Below are 18,157 nucleotides of genomic sequence, written 5' to 3'. Positions count from 1 at the left end.
ATTATATTTGTTATAAGAATATTGTAGAACTGGTTCTGAAGGCTGATTTTCGAGGTCAGCCGGGGGTTGTAAATTGGTGTATTCCATAAAAAAAAGTATATAAAAAGAAACAATGTGTATAAAAAAGAATAATAAACCGTTAAAATCAAAATGGGAAAATCCAAAAAGTATGTCCAAAATAAAAGGGGGATATATTTGATTTAATGGTAAACACGTATATTAACGTGTCGCATTAAACTGCGGGAGGAGGTTGAGGGGATTGTAGGATTTAACTGAAAATTTAGGCTCAGATGATGAAGCATTTGACACTTCGTCAATGATTCCTTCGAAGACGGCACCGTCTGACATCGCGGCGTCGTCAGGGGCATCGGTATCGTCATCAGTTGCCAAATGATGTTGTTCGCTGTCTTCCGCTGATATGTTTCCCTGTTTATTGCCTCTTAGGTTATATCTATTTTTAGTTGCCTTATACGAAGTTTGCTCGTATGGTGCCGGTCGTTTTGGTGGTTTGGCATTACGTTCTCTATGTTGTGTAATCTTTTCTTGACTAAGTAGACTAATATTAGTCGAGAGCTGTTGTAGAATTGTGTCGTATTTGTCAAGTCTGATTGTGATGTCATTGAGTGAAGAACTCATTAAATTATGATTGTGATGGATATCGGCGATAGTATTATCGACTTTAGATTTTCCTTCTTGGAGTGTTTTAACACTATTTAAGAGGGATTCAACTTGGCGTTCCAATTGTGTAATTCGTTGTTCATAACGATTGGTGTCTGACCTTTGGGGATTGTCTAGGTGGGGGGCAATATAGGAATTATCATGTTTGAAATCCTTGTTACTTTTGTCGTAATTGTAATGGTTATTGGTTGGTTGTTTGGTTTGTCTTGGATATAATGAGCTACCTGCTTGTTGGTATTTTTTGTTATTGTAGTTATGCGGTGGTGTATGGTTGGTTTTCGGGTCGTGTGACATTGAGGGAGATCTTTTGTTTGCGTTTAAAGTGATGACGTGATTAAACCGGGTTCTGTGGTTATCGTTGATTGTAATTTTTTCTTCGTTACGTTTAATAAATCGTTTTTTGAAGATTTTCCGATTATTATGATCTGTATCGAAGTTTTTGTCGTCACAGTTAATTGTCTCATGAAGTGGTGAACCACAAATATTACATGTTTTTAGTGAAAGGTGTCCTGGTAGAACGTGGAGGTTGTATCCTTCGAAAAGTGAGGAGGCTCCATTGGACGCGTCCACTGGATAATTGTTAGGTGAGACGTAAATATAAGCATTTTTCATGGTTGAATATTTGGTAGTTTGTGTAAATGTACAAGTTCGTCCGTAGACGTGTTTGATAAGAGGTTCTATGTCCTTGGCTGTGGTGTTAAGGGGAAGTCCGGTGATCTTAAAATAATTACTGGTGCGTATTTTATATTCAGGGTCTTCAGTGTTACCAGGTAAGATCCTTACTACGAAATTTTCTATTTCGAGGCTCCAATAGTTTTCTTTCATGAAATAATCATATGCTGCTTGTTTGTCAAATTGGACAATAAGTTGCTTATAAGCTGGTTTTATGAAAATAGGACGACCGCGGTTATTGCGGTTAGGAATTTTTCTTGGAGGTTTTTTAATTTCTTTGTGTTCTATGATATTGCTGCCTGTTTTTGCAGCGAGATGCTTAATAAGCATGGAGGTATCATAATTATATGGTATATCCATAATTTTTATAACAGCCTGGTCTAGGTTGGAGAATTTTTGTTCTATTAACGTATTAATAGCCTCATTGGTGAGTTCGTAAATTTTTATGTTTTTGAGGCTGTCAGGACTATTTGCTATGTATTGGTCGAGCGAGTCACGTGTTCTGAAATGGATGGTAAAGTATCTATAAGTGGACGTTGTGTTGACGTCAAATCTGAAAGCATTACTATCTTTAATGAATGACGTTTTGATTAGATTGATAATATCGTTGTTAGAAAGTTTTGACTGAAAACTATCTCTAGGGATAAATCCTTTGTGGACTTTGTTTGAAACTTGTGGTGTATGTGTAAATATATCTGTTAGCACCGTAATATGTAACGGATTAGGGGTGTTTGTTTGTGTGGCTGATTGTGTTTCCGGTGATTTTCCTTTATCCGGGTTAGCATCTATGGGATCTACATCCATATTAGTCAATTTGTCAGTGATTGGTGTTTGTGTGTGAACATCTTGTTCATGTGAGTCACGTGATGTAAGTTCAATTTCGTTGTGCGAAAGAGCATGAGTGGGAGAAGAAGTCATTGCTTCTTCCATAGTTGTATCTGTTGAAGTGTTGTTAGCAGTTTGAGAAGGCGCTGCAGGTTGACTAGAAGTCATATTGAATTTGTTTTTGTTGGAAGACGAGTAGGTGAGATATATATCCTCGTCGTTAGAAATAGGACGATAGTTTTTTTCCAAATTTTTAAGGAATTTATTTGAAAATTTTTTTCCTATAGCAAAACTCATATGAGAATGTTCCGAGGAGTGCGTAGAGACCAAAATTTTAAGAAAAAATGACACTTGTCTATAGAGAAATGTATTTTTATGGTGAAAATTTCTTCTGTGAATATTTGGTATTTAACGATCGTCCTTTTATAGGGTGTATACTGTAGTAGATGTGGGGATATATTATCGATGAAAATGTCACGTGATATATATCGGACTCGTCAATGTGGATAAATTAGATTAAATTGACAATAATTATAATTATCTTAATAGTCAAAAAATCGTTAAATTATTTATTGTTAAATAGTGTGCTATGTAATTATGTTACTTCATTGTTAGATAACGTTAAATTATTCATTTGTTAAATATTGTTGGATTAATTGGTTGTTTTATTTAATAATAATTAATAAATACATTATTTAAATCTATACTAAAATTAATTACTCCAAAGATGTTTTTCCATTTCCGAAACTCCAGAATCCTACAAATTAAGAGAAAGTAAACAATTCCTAATGAAATAAAAGAAAATTAGTTTAAGTTATTACATCTTCCGAACTCAAACATCCGAAGCCTACAAAAAAAAAAATAAAAAAACGTTAAATAACGTTTTAAATAAAAAACGTAAGTTTCACAATGAAACTTACTCATCTTTAGTACCCAAACCCTAAAATCATGGAGCCTACAAAATAACGTTTATATTAAAAAAAAGAAAAAAAAAGAAACGGTAAATTTCGCAAAGAAACTTACCGTTTCTACTCAAGTGCCCCCTGATCGAACCCTCTGGGACCTACAAAAAAATTATAAAAAAAAAGAAACGTAAGTAAACGTTTCATTTAAAAAACAAAAAAAAAAGGTGTTTCGTAACGAAACTTACCCGTTTAAAACTCTAACGCTTATAATCGATACCTACAAAAAAAATAATAAACGAAATATTAAAAACGTTTCTTATAAAAAAAAAATAATAATAAAAAGTTTCGCAACGCGAAACTTACCATTCGAGATTTATCACTTCAAAGAGAAATGTTAAAATAACGTTTCTTATAAAAAAAAAAATAGAAAAAAATTAGTTTCGCAACACGAAACTAACCATTCGAAATTCACCGTTTCGAAGTACCCCACTTGAATCTACAAAAAAAAGAAGAGAAACGTTAGAATAACGTTTCTTATAAAAAAAATAGAAAAAATAAGTTATGCAACGTACCATTCGACGTATACGTATCCCTTTCTTACAAAAAGAGATAAGAAACGTGCAGTAATTCGTACGATATTTTAGAATGGTTGGCCATAGACTAGGAGAATTTGCTCCCATTCGAAAAATTGGCTGGAGTTCATAATTTTTACTTGATTAAATTGTAAAATTATACGAAGTGCAAAAAAAAAATAGAAGCGGTTAACTTTCAGTTAAATAACTTACTAATTTCTAACACACTTCGATTATTGGTTGGAATAAAGTTCTACAGCCAAACCTCGGAATGTCGGGATATGAAATTTTTATATATCAAAGTTATACAAGTTATACCGATATTTATACAGTATGTCCTCACATATAGTGGGAAAATAAAACTTTATCTTATATCAAGTTTTTAATAGTATATCAGTATATCGAATATCGGTATATTGTGGTTAGACTGTACTGATTTTACTCTTATTGAGAAATCTTTGATCAATTATTAAGTAATTATTAGTCATATTAGTCATGATGTCACAGAGTCGCAACTGATATCGCGATACATCTCTGAGTTACTCATATTTTGAATAACTTTTTGTAATAGTTACGTAATTTTGTGTATACCCACTGATTATTTTTTTCTATAAATAAACCACATTTTGGAATTTTTTTTTCATAATATACCTCTCTCGTAATATCTCATAATATCTCCCTCGTTTTTTTTATAATATCTCTCTAATTTTTTTAATAATATCTCCCTCTTTTTTTTTTATAATATCTCATAATATCTCCCTCGTTTTTTTTTTATAATATCTCTCTCATTTTTTTTATAATATCTCTCTCGTTTCTTTTTTAATAATACCTCACTCATTTTTTTTTATAATACCTCACTCATTTTTTTTATATCTCTCCCTTTTTTTATATCTCTCTCGTTTTTTTTAATAATATATCCCTCGTTTTTTTTTATAATATCTCCCTCATTTTTTTTTATATCTCTCGTTTTTTTTATAATATCTCCCTCGTTTTTTTTATAATATCTCTCTAATTTTTTTAATAATATCTCCCTCTTTTTTTTTTTATAATATCTCATAATATCTCCCTCGTTTTTTTTTTATAATATCTCTCTCATTTTTTTTATAATATCTCTCTCGTTTCTTTTTTAATAATACCTCACTCATTTTTTTTTATAATACCTCACTCATTTTTTTTATATCTCTCCCTTTTTTTATATCTCTCTCGTTTTTTTAAATAATATATCCCTCGTTTTTTTTTATATCTCTCTCGTTCTTTTTTTGGTAATATCTCTGTTTTTTTAAATCTTATCCTGGTGGAGAGCATGTCTATGCTTTGGCTAGTTCGATTCTAGTCTAAGATCTTGATGCCCATATTCCTGACAATGTCCAGGTTTTACATCTGGTCGTCACGGCGTCACGCATACCGAGGTATCTCTCTCGTACAAAAAGAGTTTGTTTTGCAGTTTTATTAGTAAAAACGCCCACATTCCTGACGATGTCTAGGTTTTACATCTGGTCGTCACGCGTACCGAGGTATCTCTCTCGTACAAAAGGAGTTTGTTTTGCAGTTTTATTAGTAAAAACGCCCATTATCTCTGGTGATGTCTAGGTTTTACATCTGGTCACCAGTGTAATGAAGATGTTTGAACTTCTAGACCATATGTATAGTATAATATACATAATGTGACTGTAGACGACCTTGGTTTATTGGAAACGTGATAAACCCATAGCATATGCCCCTGTCTCCCGGCTGGTCAGCCATAGCATCCCTCTGAGTTTGCCGATTGGTGTTTGAGGTCATAGCTCTAGTTAGGTTCTTCCATACTTTAAGGTGTTTCTCTTCTTTTTCTGTTTCTTTTCTTTCTCCTATGTGTTTAAAAGATTAAGCAAACAGATATTTTTTTTTAAATCTATCCTGGTGGAGAGCATATCTATGCTTTGGCTAGTTCAATTCTAGTCTAAGATCTTATCATATTTTAATTTTTTTTTTTGAAAATATCAGGATTTTTTAAATAATTATAATTTTATTGAAATTTATCACATTTTATCACTAAATAAATCAATTATATGTGGTTAAATGCAGACAATTTACGATATTGATAATTATCATAATTAATCATCATGATAGTTTGCAATAATAAGTAGTTATTGGATGGGGGAGTAGCTATATCGGTTCGGTCACAGCCCCACATCCAATAAGTGTGTTATCGTTCTGACGTTTTTAATCATGCATTAATTAATAACATCATAAATAAGTTTTATTTAACTTTCTATAAATTTCATTTTTATGCTATTTTTAAAACTTTTCCTACAAAATATTTATTTACATCATATTTTTTTACTCCACTTTATTATATCAATCATGTGTTATTGCTATGCCTAATAAAAATATCAGTCTATGAAAATCTGCATGATCCTATTGGTAATTATAATTATTGTTAAAAGTAAATAAGCAGGATAGTTTGCACGAATTTCCTTAATTTTATATTAATATTTAGCAATAATTGTATTATAAAATTATGTATAAAAAAATAACTATCATGATTAATTATCAACAATTATCATGATAATTAATTATGATTATTATCAATATCGTTAATTAACATGATAATTAATTACGGTAATTATCAATATTGCAAATTGTCTGCATTTAACTTATTTAACTTTGAGATTATTATTGATGATTATAAATTGTCTGCATTTAACCACAGATAATCGTAATTCGTTGATCATCGATTTAAGTGATAATTATTGATATTTATCCCCTAAAAAAAATTCCCGATGATACCGATCTATTTTAAAAACTCAATACTGTATAATGATAAAAATTTACCTTCCCACTACTATATATGAAAGAATATATAACTGTTGTTATAATTTTGATATGATGATATTTTTCAAAGATTTTCATGATATGGATCCCGAGCCCCGACATATATCAGAGTTTGACTGTACAGTAAATGCAGTTAATTTTTATATGCTTATTACTGTGGATGATTCACCATCAAAATTCAACCCGACAACTCGGAGGAAAATTATCGGATACAAATTTTACGGTAAGTAAAAGTACCGTAATCTCTATATTATATTGCTTGTTGCGTGATACTCTAGATTTAGTTATAAGAGTGAATACTCCACTTAAGATTAAATATAATCTTGAAGTTTGGAAGATCTCTGTCCAATATGAATCAACTTTTGCTCTTAACAGAGATTTAGATGTAAAAAAAAAATTGTTGGACTCAGGATTGTAGGTATTATTGATTAGGAATTTTCACGCACGTTATAATAATAATGCATTTAATAATAAATAAAATTAATAACAAAATAACAATGTAATATCTAATAATAAGTTATTATTGATTTGTAGGTCCGATTAGGTTTGGTTTTGGTTTGACTTGCACGGTGTGTTCAAGTCGATTCAGTACGCTACAGTTCAACTTTATATTCAGACCGAACCGAAACATTAACACACTAATCCAGCCAATCATGAAATGTAAAATTACTTTTTAAGATATTAAAATGTCAGATTATACTAATACTTGGATTTTAATTTTGAAAACTTTTATTGCAAGCATTTTAATCTTAGATGTATTAATATTACGAACCCTGATAATACGTTCTTTACTCTTATATGTATTATTTGTGATACAAAATCCTTATTTTTTTTTTACAATAAAATAAAATCAATGATATTGGATTTGGATCATTTGGATCGATTAACATTTGAACGCAAGGATTTTAAATGGAAGCGAAGACTTTTCAAATCATTTTAAAATGATAGTACCAATCACCGCCAAATTAATTATAATTTTTTTTTATATTACGTTATATGATTACAATATGCATTAATTTATAACCAATCAAAAAAAAAGGAGCATTTGCCAGTATTCTCAATTAATGATTGGTAAAAAAAAGGGGGTCGTCTTTTCAATAAAATGAGAACATTGTTCTCACACTCGTATTTCACTTAATAAAGCTAAGAGTAAATGTTTGTTACGCAATTGATCTTAAAATTATTGTCTTTCATAAATTTCCAAATTTGGAATCATTTTTTTAATTATTTTTTAAAGATGATCATCATATAATGGATGGACATATTTTCAAAATGTAATGAATGATTGATTGAATGATGACCCATATATAGGTCAAGGAGATCAGCACACATTTACTATAAGCTCTACGCATTTCTTCAGGGCCGGCACTATGTAATGCTGGTCAGTATTATCCACAAATGGAAGCGATCTACATGATTTGGCTTTATTCTAAGCGGACCTGACGAGTGTGAAATATTGACGGATGTAAGGTGACTTTCAAATTTTTTATTAATATAAGTTTAGTACGCAAATTGCCTCCTTACTTGAGAAAATCATAATGCACAAATTAATCTGATCATGATGTTATTTGCCCATTTGCCCATTTGCCCATTGTTCCATTGTTTTATTTGTTTTATTGATCGCCCATAATAAATTAAATATTATCTGTTATAGTAATTTGAACTTTGTAAAATTTTATACGTAAAAATGTACATATTAAAATATTTCATACAATGAATATATAAAAAAATATTATCATTTTTCAATTTCATCCTTCTGGCCAAAGTAATCATAATAATATTGCTTTTTGTTCCTAATAAATCAATTGATCCCCCTATTTAAAAAAAAAAGCCTGTTAAAAACACGCATTTTAATAATCTGACTATGGCTAAAATTGTACGCAAATCAATATCTAACCTGTAAAATTTTTCCACCTTACCTTCGGGGCCCTCTGATCCTCTTATTAACCTTATTGCTTTGATATTATTGCCAAAAATGAAAAACGTCATTAGGATGATCGAAATAAAATTTAGAATTTTAAATTGTAAAAATTTCTTTGTATGTTTAACAAAAATGGCATATTCAGAACTTGAAATTATCTTGAAACAAATAAATTAAATTAAATTAAATTAACTAAATTCGGATATAAATGTTTATTTATTTATACCATGTTTCCTCATTTTTTCCCATTTTTTTTTTCATTTTTTTTTTAAAAAAAAAATTTGCTTTTTTTTTTATTTCAATCAATTTTCTAAAGATTGCATGTTATTTCCTTGTGTACAGTAACTATATATTGTTAATAAAATGCCATTATTTGATGATGAAGTATGTTGTCATTATCGTTATTTTTAGAAAGAAATACTTCATTATTAACGAAATAATTTTTTTTCTTGCAGAGTAATAAGCGTATCAGATATCATATGAAGATGCGGGGACATCCTAATTATATTAGTAATGAAATGTCGCGATTTACACCAGAACAAATTTCTTATCAGTAAGTAAAAAACTACCTCCTTTTAAATAATAAATTAATTCCTTTTTAATAATAAATTAATTAATTTAGTTGGGAGACTTTTCTTAATCCACAATGTAAGTAAATTTTTTTATGTACAGTATGTACGTATTTTTTTTTTGCGAAAATTATTATATACTAATTTTAATGTCTATTTTATTGATCAGTATATCATGTTCAAATGGACGATAGAACCTATAAAGTCAAAAGTTTATTGAGAAGAAAACTTTCAAGAAAAGTAGACTAGAATGAAGGACTAGAGCTGAAGAGCCGAAACGAAAGAAACTTATTCATCATTCGTATTGTTCTCCTCTCGAAACTTTCGCATTTTTCGTTATAATTACTTTTCATAAATACACTATATATAGTTTATTTAATTTTTAAATATTTAATATAATTTATTTTAATTTTCCTGGAGAAAAAGATGTATTTTTAATAAAATAAGTTACACTTACCCATAACATGAAAGGATACGTAAAAATTCAAAAGAAATCCCTCTAAAAGTAATAGATAATATTACAAAGATTCCGCTATACATATAATAGAATACTGTATGCCAGCCATAACTTTTGGTATTCAATGAATACGCTCAGAACCCATTTTTAAAAATATTATCATTTTCGGATTATATCCATTTTTTTGGAAGTGTATTTTTAGTACAAAGAACAAACAGCAATTGGGCAGTACGTATATTATCTCAAGGCATTAATTGTGGACTCGTTGGTTGTCTCTGATTGTTTCACATATGTTTCTGTCATAAATGATTTAAATGATGGACACTAGTATTTGTTACTGGCTTAGTGAAACCAAAACAATGTCTGTGATACGCTGAAACAATGAATTAGAGTGATATATTGATAGTAACTTACCAGGAGTATCATGGCCTCATGGGATTTTGTGCCAAGTAAGAAACAGTGCATTTTATTTTTTTCGAGTTTCGAGATTCTGGACAGGATTCTCTTAGACATCAACTACTACCATCACATGCTGTAACAAATAAATACTACTTTTTAAGAGTTTCGAAAGTGCAAAATGCATACTACATAATTATGAATTTATTAACGTTTTGTTTTAAGAAATAGAAACTATTAAATTTCTAATTTTTTTCATTAAACAACAATAGAGTGTAACAAATACATTTGTTTATTACTTGAAAAGGCTCGAGATGTTTCTTCCTTTAAACGTCTGCTACTCCGTTATTTTTTATTAAATTAATTTAGCTAGAGTCAGCTTCAATTTTATATTAGCAATAATTAAGTTTCAGAAAATTTAAACCGGTATTGCAGTCATTATTCATATAAGTTTAATTTTCTCTAAATTACAGTACATCAGAAAAGGGAATACTGTTAAATATAGATGATTTTCGAGATTATTTAATTAAATTCAACTCTATCAAGCTTTAACTTCTTAAATTTATCTTCTTCAATGTCAAGCCTTTTTTTTTATATCATTTAGACTAGTGAAGGGGCGTTTTTTGCGTTCAATACGTATATTAACGTTCTCGTTATCGCTAAATCCAATAAGTTTGAGTGATTCAACAGGTGCTGAATTAAAGTATATTTTATCGTTTGCTAAGTAAAAGAATAGAGAGTGCAGTTTCAGATATTATGATAAAAGAAAAGGAATTCTGAATTTTGCAAACATACCAGACGCAAATTGTGCTCGACTTGCATATGTATATCCATAAAATTCTTGTATTTTTTCTATGGATACTAATGCGCTATTCGGACTATCACTTACAGAGAGGTTGTCTTTCTGGTCTGCGTTTGTTAAGAATAACAAAACCCAATTTTTCGTGTCAACTTCCTTCATATTTTTAATAACCTTTTGCATAAGAAAGATATTTGTTAGCCTAACAATTTTGACGATTCGTATGTGTACTTAATATAGAAAGCAATGTTGTTACCTTTTTATACTCATTTTCAAATAACTTTTGATCGATGATAACATTTGAAGTAGTAGTTAGTTTCAATTGCTGAGCTACGCAACAAATTTCAGACTCTGAAGTTCCACATTTAAGAAGCCCAAAGACATCTCAAGGTGCTCCAGCAGCATTAAGAAAGACACAACCAGTGTATTTCTTGATATCATCATTTTGCAGTAAATCAAGGTCGATATAACCATTTCTCATTTTTGTCAAGTTTACATATTTCGCTTCTTGATTCTTGTAAGTTTTAGCGACTAAATTATATTAGATTTGGGTTTGAATTTGATGTGACTTTTTATGTTATACGAAAATCAGCAAAACTTAATACCTGGATATCGATGTAATAATTTGTACAATTTGATATTTCTAGTTTCAGGTAAGGCAACTTCAACATCCGGAAAACTATGCGAGAAATCTGCACCCTTTAAAAATTTCTTCAAATTAATTTTCTCATATCCTAGTAAACGAAAAAGACCGAGGTGCAATGCCAAGAATTTGGCATTAAAATCCTCAAAATTCTGCCAATTAATCGGATCATCATATTGTAACATGGATTTCCAATTCGACAAATCAGGGTCAGTGGAATATTCAGCGATTGCACATACCCATAGGTAAGGTAAACGAATAAGGTAGAGTGTCCCTGCCGGAACCAGGTTAATAAGTCCCATTGAAACAAGTTCCTCATAGGTTTGAAGTTTTCCTTCGTGGTCTTTCACATTCTCTTTTTTAACAGCATCCAATTTACCAACCGGAAGGCCCAATATGGCCTTTGCGAGAGGTACTGACAAATAACTTGTATATCTATTAATTTGATATTTATTTACAATCTTATGTTTGACGTATTCCATGACTTTTCCAATATTCACATCATAAAGACCTGTCTCTCCTGTTTCTGTCCCTAGTTTCATCTTGTCATCTTTTTGTTTCGCAAAATTACTGTAGTAATACTCCAATGTTCTTACATGTCCTCCAACATCACTAATGCTGATTCGAAAATATGGATGCCGACAGACATAATCATCATCAAACAGATTCATCCTCTTACCAATGCTAATTGCATCATCATTATTAAGTAAGCGTAGTGGGAGGAGAATTGGTTCGTGCTTAGAACCTGAAATATAATCAGTTATGGCCCCTTCAATCGTTCCAGCTAGGATGGGAATGAAAAAATGTTTGCAGGTGAATTACACATAACTCCTCCAATAGTTTTTATAAGTTCTTTACAGGCATTTTTTTGTAAATCGTGCAAATTGTTGAACTCATCGATTCCAAGGACCAGGACTAGTGGAGGACAAGAACTTGTTTCTTGCTTCCTTTGTTTAATAAAATCAGCGTATATAACTCGGAGAGCAGTGTCTAGAGTAAAGTCAACAGCTTTTAACTTATTACATAGTGTGTTAAATTGCGAAAAAGTGAGTTCGCTAATTTCGTATTGCGGTCGGAAGTACTCAAATAGAATACGCAACGCAAGAGATTTCTGGCCGTTAATTATTTCTGTTGACCTGTTACTAATAATTCTTATATCAAAACTATTAGCAGGGGATCCATTCCCATAAGTGGTGTTTAATACGACCATGTTTGCAAAACCATTACGGATTTTCTCATCAGATTTATTGATGCAACGCCTAAGCAATCTTTTGATTTCATCAAGAAATCTGCTCTTTCCAGTTCCAGGTCCACCGGCTAAGACGGGGATTGAATGATGACCTTTGTCTTTATAATTACGATTTGGATATCGTTTCTTGATCAGGTTCCATAGGGTTTCGATTGTGTCTTCTCATTGATAAAGTTCAAAGTTTATACCATAGGTTTTGACGAGCTGATAAAGTCAATATGATTTTAGCCAGAGGAGCTAAAAAACACATAATTGAAAAGATAAAGCTAGTAAGACATACTCGACTATTACCACGGTTCAGTGTGAATTGTTGTATCCACTCGTAGATAGAAGAAGCATCGTGCCAGTCAGGTCCTAGAATCAATAATATGTAAGGGATTTGTTAGAAAGTTTTTTGACATTGTTCCAAACCAATAGATACTCAAAGTTATTTAACGAGAAATACAGTACCTTGCATGATGCCTCGTGAAGGACCTGCTTTAGCGTGAGAAAAAAATGATGTCAGATCAAAATTGATATTTCGTTCTTCTTCGAGTGGTAAAAATTATCTTACCGGTAGTTGCAATGACAGCAACGATGTTGATGTTTTCTTCCTCCTTAGGTTTATATCCATCTTGAAAATATTTTATAAATTTGCTTTTCATAATCTCACCTCCAAGGTTTTTAATATCCTCTTCAGTAGAATTAGAGTTAAGCTTACTATCATCGACATCAACTTTCCAAAGATTCAGTACGTCAGAATCTCTAAACTTTCCTACGTGAGAGATAAGCCTTGCAAGCTGTCCAACTTCTATTTCTTCAAGTGAAATTTTTTTATCAATAATTTCGAAAAATTTCGTCGTTTTCATTTTTGCAAACTTCCACCTGGAAAACATAATCATTATCTAGACGTAAACAATTGTACGATTCAACCATTTCGATTATATTTCTGTAATGATAAAAATATTCGAGAGAAAGTATTTTTAATAGAAAGTATTTTTTAGAAAATAGAACGTATATATATCTCTTATATACCTTTCTGAATACATCGTGACTATAGACTCTTGATAAACTTTTGGTAGCTTATAGTCAAAATTTAATTGTTATATTAAGTTAAACTCATCAACTGGAGTGAACAGGTTATAGTTAGTAAATAACCAAGAATTTTTCCAAAACAATAATAAGCCATCGTCTTACCTTACGAGGTGGTCATACAATTTGACTAATCAGTGGTTTTATTTTACTTACACAGATAAAGCGCAGTAACTCTTCGTGACGTAAGATTTTCATACTATTTTCTACGTGAAAATGAAACTGACCTAAAAAAAGAAACTGAGAAGTCACACTCGTACGACTTAAAAATTACTACTTGCAATAACAAAACAGATAAAGTGTAATATCAGTTCCACCTAGCTATAGGTTCGTATTTTCTATTGTTTTCAGTCGTTGAAGATTCTTTTTCTTTGTATAATTGACTACCTTCCACTTCAAAATGAATACTACTCGCCTTGTCTATTGATAGCGGATATTTCCGAGTTGTGGAATGTCGTCATATAATATAATAGAATGTAGAAGCTAGTTAAGTTTAGCTGCACAGTATGAGTGAAAGATGTTAATAACGAATTGCTCATGTTTCTCTATATAACTATACCTTCAAAAAAAAAAAAATCTTAAATTCACAGAATTCTACGTATTCTAAGAATCAGGGAATTTTTCATATTCGCTAATGTTCTAAAAAAACGTGTTTAATAATCTAATTGGATTTTTTACTTTATTGATTAATTATGAGAATTCAGAATGTTGGAATTCGTGGAATTCGTGGAAAAAATATTTAACCATAACATTGGAATTTATTGAAAAGCGTTTGCGTCAGTTAATAGACCTCTAAGTATCTTTCGTGATGATATTTTTATATTAGTATTTAAATAAAAAAAAATCGCGTGCGTAAAGAAAGTTTTATTTATTTTTTCAAGTAATTGGATAACTAATAAAAAATGAAAATGAGTAGTAGACGTTTAAAGGGAGGAATAAAAGTATGAAGAGAAATTCATACTACTGCCGGCCTCTAGACTTCTCGCTAAGCGAGAATAGCAGTTCCTTTCCTCTACTCATTCCCACACACTAATCTTATCTAATGAGAATTATTCTTATGATAAAAATTTTTTACGGTTTGCATACAAATCTTTCCCGTACCGTAATCACTTATTTCATTTGCTATCCTATTATATACTGTACTTCAACTAAAGTTAAATTTTTTTCGGTCATAATTCCATCGGTAATGCGTTTAAAACAAGTCCAAATGGACGAAGAGTTGACGGATGAAGTAATTGATTCCGTCTCATTTTGATTAATTATCCGCACTTCTTCACACCGTCTTTTTCCTTCATAGAGATTGCTCAGTGTTATTAATCCGATCGAGAATTCCCTGCGCCTCTGCGACAAAAATTCTGATCAATGCGATCTCCGCAGTATAATGCGAATTAATTTTGTTCATCTCCGCAATCAATCTTTTATTAAATTTGTGTCACGTACTTTAATTTCACTGTCAATTTTTTTTTGTTTATCGTCATTGTCTCATTGAGTTTGAGATTCTTCAACTGATCGTCAAGGTGATCTTCGCATTCCATAACTTTAATGTCTTTGGTTGGGAACGCTATCGAAAGACGGCTTTTGACTCTCTTTTGTAGCCTCCTTGAGGTGGCTAACCAACTTTTCCCTATCAATATCTACGGCAAAAGCGTTCGCAGTTGTATTTCCTTTAACGAGACAGAGAACGTGATAGATATAACGGCTTTTATAGTAATTTTTGTGAAATTTTATTGGTGGAAACTGACGTACGTGAGGACAAGAGTAAAAAAAATTTATTTGCGAAAAAATACTGAAGGTATATGTGAAAAATTCATCAGGGATGATTTTATCACACCACCCTCGGAAAGGTGTGATATTTACCTGTCACTGATCATGTGCGTTGTTTATATTTATCTCAGCGACTTGTTCTGATTCCTATTTGTCACCTCACCTCAGGTGTCACCATGAATAATTATTAAAATCAAAGAGGTCTGCATTTTTTATCATATCATCATAAATATTCTCAGTTTCTACGAACGAATCAGTGTCCATATAACAAATATAACAAAGGAAAGCCTTTTCATCATAAACCGCTTTTACGTAGTCATACCAGAATTGGTACATATGGAGCTTGCTTAAACCTGGGACTGCCGCACCAACTAGTAATACAACATTAAAATAATTGACTTTTTTAATTTACATTTTTAATTTTTATTAATAAAATAAGTATTACAACATTAAAAGTGAACATCAATTTTTCTTAATTTGTTTTTATCCATAATTCTGGCCTACCTAAATTTGACCAATATTTTAAATGACATGACACAAAATTGCACGTCTGAAATGTGTGTCAGGTTGACGGCGCAGTGTGGCGCAGTAATTCAAAAAAATCTAAGTTGAAGATTTTCTTTTTAATGTAATGCTTTCAAATTTACACATTAGATGTATTTTCATCTGTTTTACAAAATTCACTTATAAACGGAAGGAGGTTTTGGACGTAGATTTTGACTTTAGTATATAACAACTGATTTTATCGTCTTTGCCGATCATTTCCAAAATTGGATTTGTCAAAAAAATGGTTTTTATTAAATAACTCGAAAATGGCCTTCTAAACCGCCCGTATATACTCTAAGTAAATTTACAGAGCGGACGAAAATACATCTATTGCAGTAATTTAAAGGTTTTATTTTAAATAAAAAAAATTGCAATTTAATTTTTTTTTTGGAAAAATCGCTGCGCCACACTGCGCCGTCAACCTGACACACATTTCAGATGTGCCACAAAATTGTCAAATGACCTCATTCAGATGATGTAACCATTGTAACCATGTGGTGATCATATGAAAAGTACGTAATAAGGTTAAGATTTTTTTTTAAAGCTAAAAAATGAACTTTTTAAATTATAAGAATTTTTATTTTTCAGTACAAATTATAATTTTTATATGGAATATAAGATTCGCTATAGGAAGGGTGAACTGTATTTTTCCTAAAGTTTTTAATTTCGTTTAAAAAAAATTCATTTCTTTGACCATTTTGTTATGTATGGGTTAACTAATTTTCTCAAATTTCTTAAAACGAAGGATAAGCTAAAAGTTATTTTATCGAGAAATTTGAGAGAACATATAATAAATTGTGGCGTATGTCCTGATTGTAAAAGACCAAATACCGGATATGCATGGTGTAATAAATGTGACCCTGGCCGATTTATAAGAGAAGGAAAATCAACTGGGAATGAGGAAATGGATAACTTTATTCTTGAAAGTCAAAAACAAACATTACATTGTTATGATAATTTAGAGTGGATACCTTATGATAAGTTTAATAATATTAAACCTATTGGAGAAGGAGGGTTTTCAAAAATTTATTCTGCTACGTGGTTGGAAGGTCCACCAAAATATGATAAAAAAAAGGCTCGTGCTGGTTCTATTGAAGTTGCATTTAAAAAACTTAAAAATCCAGATATTAGAGCTTTTATCAATGAAGTAATGTATTATTATTATTATTCTAATTAATTATCAAATAATTTTAATTTATTATAATGAACGATTTTTTTTTATTTAGATAAGAATACATGATAAATGTAATTATGCTAATTTTCATATTACGCAACTTTATGGTATAACAAAAGATCCGGATACAAAAGAATTTATGATGGTTTTAGAATATGCAAATTATGGAAATTTAAGAGATTATCTTAAACAAAATTATTCTACTTTAAAATGGAAGGATAAATTAGATATCTTGGTTAATATAATAGTGGAACTTGAATTTATTCATGATAGAAATTATATCCATAAGGATTTACATAGTGGAAATGTACTTCAGTTCTATTATAACGGACGAATTGAAACAAAAATTACTGATTTAGGACTCGCACAATTATTTAATAATTCAGATTCTTCTAATTTTACATCTATATGCGGAGTTCTTCCTTATGTAGCACCTGAAATATTAAATGGAAAACCATATAGTTTTAAAAGTGATATTTATAGTTTTGGTATTATTATGATAGAAGTATCAACTGGAAAGCCACCTCACGGAAAGATACCACATGATGAAAATCTTGCGTTAGCAATATGCGATGGTTTGAGACCAACAGTAGCTAAAGGAACACCAAAATGTTATACTGATTTAGTAAATCGATGTCTTAGTGCAAATCCGGACGAAAGACCTTCGTCAAAAGAGATCCTCAAAGTGATTAGAAACTGGCGATTCCATAGTGATCACGAAAAAGTTTTACATTCTAAGAGAAAATCAGTTTGTAAAGATGTAGCAATGTCTAAAGAATTTATTGAGACAGTTAAAGATAAAGATGAAAGTGAACTTTCTTCTACTGAAACAATACTTCATCCTAAAGCGATTTATATTAGTCGACCGATGAAATATAATAGTCTTTATTGTGAGCCAAAAAACTCTTCAGGAACTCAAATTGAAAATTCAATATGTAAGATATTTAAGTTTTATCGTAGCTGAATTATTATTTTATATCCGTTCTTAGTTATTAATTTTTACATTTATATTTATGTAGTTTCAGATTTACAATTAAATGAATTAAATGAACTAGTGGCCAGGTTGGATGATTCAAAAATGAACATTATATTGACTGGATAG

General features: G+C 30.5%; 5 protein-coding genes across 5 annotated transcripts; 2 read left to right on the top strand and 3 right to left on the bottom strand.

Moving 5' to 3' along the window:
• Positions 1-219: 219 nt before the first annotated feature.
• OCT59_003480 (uncharacterized protein) lies at positions 220-2,343 on the bottom strand (the record flags this gene model as incomplete). The annotated part of the gene is made up of 1 exon (XM_025330515.2): positions 220-2,343. The coding sequence occupies one exon, from the start codon at positions 2,341-2,343 to the stop codon at positions 220-222; it is 2,124 nt and encodes a 707-aa protein (XP_025174845.2).
• A 544-nt stretch (positions 2,344-2,887) lies between these two features.
• On the bottom strand, positions 2,888-3,760 carry OCT59_003479 (uncharacterized protein; the record flags this gene model as incomplete). The annotated part of the gene is made up of 7 exons (XM_066145641.1): positions 2,888-2,932; positions 2,997-3,022; positions 3,096-3,130; positions 3,326-3,357; positions 3,444-3,459; positions 3,539-3,576; positions 3,653-3,760. 7 exons carry the CDS (start codon positions 3,758-3,760, stop codon positions 2,888-2,890), a joined length of 300 nt encoding a protein of 99 aa, XP_065996341.1.
• A 4,990-nt stretch (positions 3,761-8,750) lies between these two features.
• OCT59_003478 (uncharacterized protein) lies at positions 8,751-9,205 on the top strand (the record flags this gene model as incomplete). Its single annotated transcript, XM_066145640.1, has 4 exons — positions 8,751-8,771; positions 8,843-8,940; positions 9,010-9,035; positions 9,126-9,205. 4 exons carry the CDS (start codon positions 8,751-8,753, stop codon positions 9,203-9,205), a joined length of 225 nt encoding a protein of 74 aa, XP_065996340.1.
• Positions 9,206-10,386: 1,181 nt separating this feature from the next.
• Positions 10,387-13,348, bottom strand: OCT59_003477 (uncharacterized protein; the record flags this gene model as incomplete). The annotated part of the gene is made up of 9 exons (XM_066145639.1): positions 10,387-10,529; positions 10,605-10,782; positions 10,865-10,959; positions 11,029-11,139; positions 11,214-11,996; positions 12,074-12,626; positions 12,781-12,854; positions 12,951-12,977; positions 13,054-13,348. The coding sequence occupies 9 exons, from the start codon at positions 13,346-13,348 to the stop codon at positions 10,387-10,389; spliced, it is 2,259 nt and encodes a 752-aa protein (XP_065996339.1).
• Positions 13,349-16,584: 3,236 nt separating this feature from the next.
• OCT59_003476 (uncharacterized protein) lies at positions 16,585-18,157 on the top strand (the record flags this gene model as incomplete). The annotated part of the gene is made up of 4 exons (XM_066145638.1): positions 16,585-17,028; positions 17,108-17,162; positions 17,559-17,990; positions 18,075-18,157. The coding sequence occupies 4 exons, from the start codon at positions 16,585-16,587 to the stop codon at positions 18,155-18,157; spliced, it is 1,014 nt and encodes a 337-aa protein (XP_065996338.1).

This window comes from Rhizophagus irregularis, chromosome 11 (assembly GCF_026210795.1).
Source record: "Rhizophagus irregularis chromosome 11, complete sequence".
NCBI classification, from domain to species: Eukaryota; Fungi; Glomeromycota; class Glomeromycetes; order Glomerales; family Glomeraceae; genus Rhizophagus; species Rhizophagus irregularis.
Note: the sequence above shows the minus strand (reverse complement) of the source record. Positions and strands in the feature narration are given on the sequence as shown.